The 1,826-nt window shown below is 35.2% G+C and overlaps 1 protein-coding gene across 1 annotated transcript; it reads right to left on the reverse strand.

The window, feature by feature from the left end:
* Window positions 1-244: 244 nt before the first annotated feature.
* Window positions 245-1,587, reverse strand: LOC104701402 (uncharacterized). Its single transcript, XM_010417080.3, has 2 exons — window positions 1,080-1,587; window positions 245-655 (listed from the first exon to the last, which is right to left on the reverse strand). Exons 1-2 carry the CDS (start codon window positions 1,398-1,400, stop codon window positions 506-508), a joined length of 471 nt encoding a protein of 156 aa, XP_010415382.2. The 5' UTR covers window positions 1,401-1,587; the 3' UTR covers window positions 245-505.
* Between the last annotated feature and the right edge of the window lie 239 nt (window positions 1,588-1,826).

Below are 1,826 nucleotides of genomic sequence, written 5' to 3' on the forward strand. Positions count from 1 at the left end.
TTTCTTTCCAATCGTTATGATAGAAATCGCATCTAATGCTTGCAAAGTTTGAAGAGTCTCTCTTAAACAAGTGGTACTAGATTTGTGATTTCACTTTATTGACGATTCTTCCTCTTGATCAAGGCCAGAAAAAGAATCTCATTAAGCTTGAAATTAGTCTTATGCTTCTTTTTTTTGGTCACTTCGATTTAGTCTTATGCTGCAATGAAATCATACATGTTTGGATGAATCATGCATCCCTGTATAATAAACATCACTTTTATTAATTAAACATAAGCAGCAAACAACAACACTCCTTGGTAATCACAGGGTCATCAAACAAGAGAACAATTTTTTTTGTTAAAAGGTCCCTTATTTGTTTTGGTACGATACTGAAACATGTCAATCACACACATACATCTTACACGTTTATTATTGAGGATACATAAATAATCATTAACATTTTTATATGAGCCGGCAGAGTATTTTGGTGTAGTCTAGAGTCCCTTAATCCATGTCGTTGCATTTAGTGGTAGCGGCCGTCTTGAATAGGATTCATGTACACTTGGCGTGTTGGAACCTGAGGAGCCATAAGCCTGTTCTGCTGCTTCATCCCGCCGTACCCGTCGTTGTAGGCATCTTCATGCTGCCCCTGCCATCCATTACCCATTTTTCCCTACACAGTGATCATTGAGCTAGCCACATTATAATAATAATAATAATAATAATAATGGTTAAGGATGACAATCTTGAAGGCTCTTCGTAAGATTAAAAATTTGTGTTAGTTTTTCTATTTTTGTTAGTATAGACAAAAACACTTATCTTTTTTTTTTCCCCAGAAACTAGCTTTAAAATCCTAAGGCCCGAAGGTCAAAATGACAAACCATTGTTTCCTTTGCCTATGATTTTAAAACGGTTTATATATATATATATATATATATATATGTGTGTGTGTGTATATAAAAATCAAGAATCAATAGTTTTATTTAACTAAATATTTCAGGAATTTTAAATAGTTATAGACAGCTTGGAAAAAAATATATAACAAAACGTCATAGCATGATTAGTAAGATCATGACACCATAGAGATTGTCGCTTACGTTGTGGTGGTAATTGTTGCTTTGGTACGGCAACGCAGTGGTGTGGTGGCTCTGTCTGCTCTCATAGAACTCCTCCACGTTAGATTTTGGGAGCATGTGGTGAGCTGGAAGCCTCTTGTGGTGATTGTAGCGGGCATGACGATCAGAGTAGCCTCCATCGGTCTGCACACGAGACACAACCTCCCTGTGCTCCTCGAAGCCATAGCCGTAGCGGCCTCTCCGTTTATCCTTTTCGTAGTATCCGTCCCTCACCCCTCCGACTAACCCTCCAATCCCTCCGGTAATTCCTCCGGTAATCCCTCCGATAACCCTGTCAAGCATTTCGCTCTTTTATGTATACTTGTGTTAATTTTTCTTTGATATGGATAAGTGATTAAACTCTTTCAGGTGTTTATAAATGCACAAGTCTTGTATAAGTCAAGTGTTCGTTTTATTAGTCTTTGATTCCTTATTGGTAAATTATTCGTAATATATCATGTTATATATGATATGAATCTTATTCTCATTTCTTTTATCTTCCTCCACCATCATTCCATATTTTGGGTAAGACATGTTTTGTTCTTATTTCATTCTTCTTTTTAGGATAAACCTCTTTATTCACCCCTTTATAAAATAAGGAAATAAAATATGTATACATCATTGTAAAATTAAAAATTCAAACCGCTATTTTATAAACTTAAATCGATATATAATTTTGTTCTAATTGTAAAATCTAAATTTTAACCAGCTCATTTGTAAACCCAAACT

This window comes from Camelina sativa, chromosome 7, assembly GCF_030686135.1.
Source record: "Camelina sativa cultivar CO46 ecotype springtype chromosome 7, ASM3068613v1".
In the NCBI taxonomy this organism is placed as follows: Eukaryota; Viridiplantae; Streptophyta; class Magnoliopsida; order Brassicales; family Brassicaceae; genus Camelina; species Camelina sativa.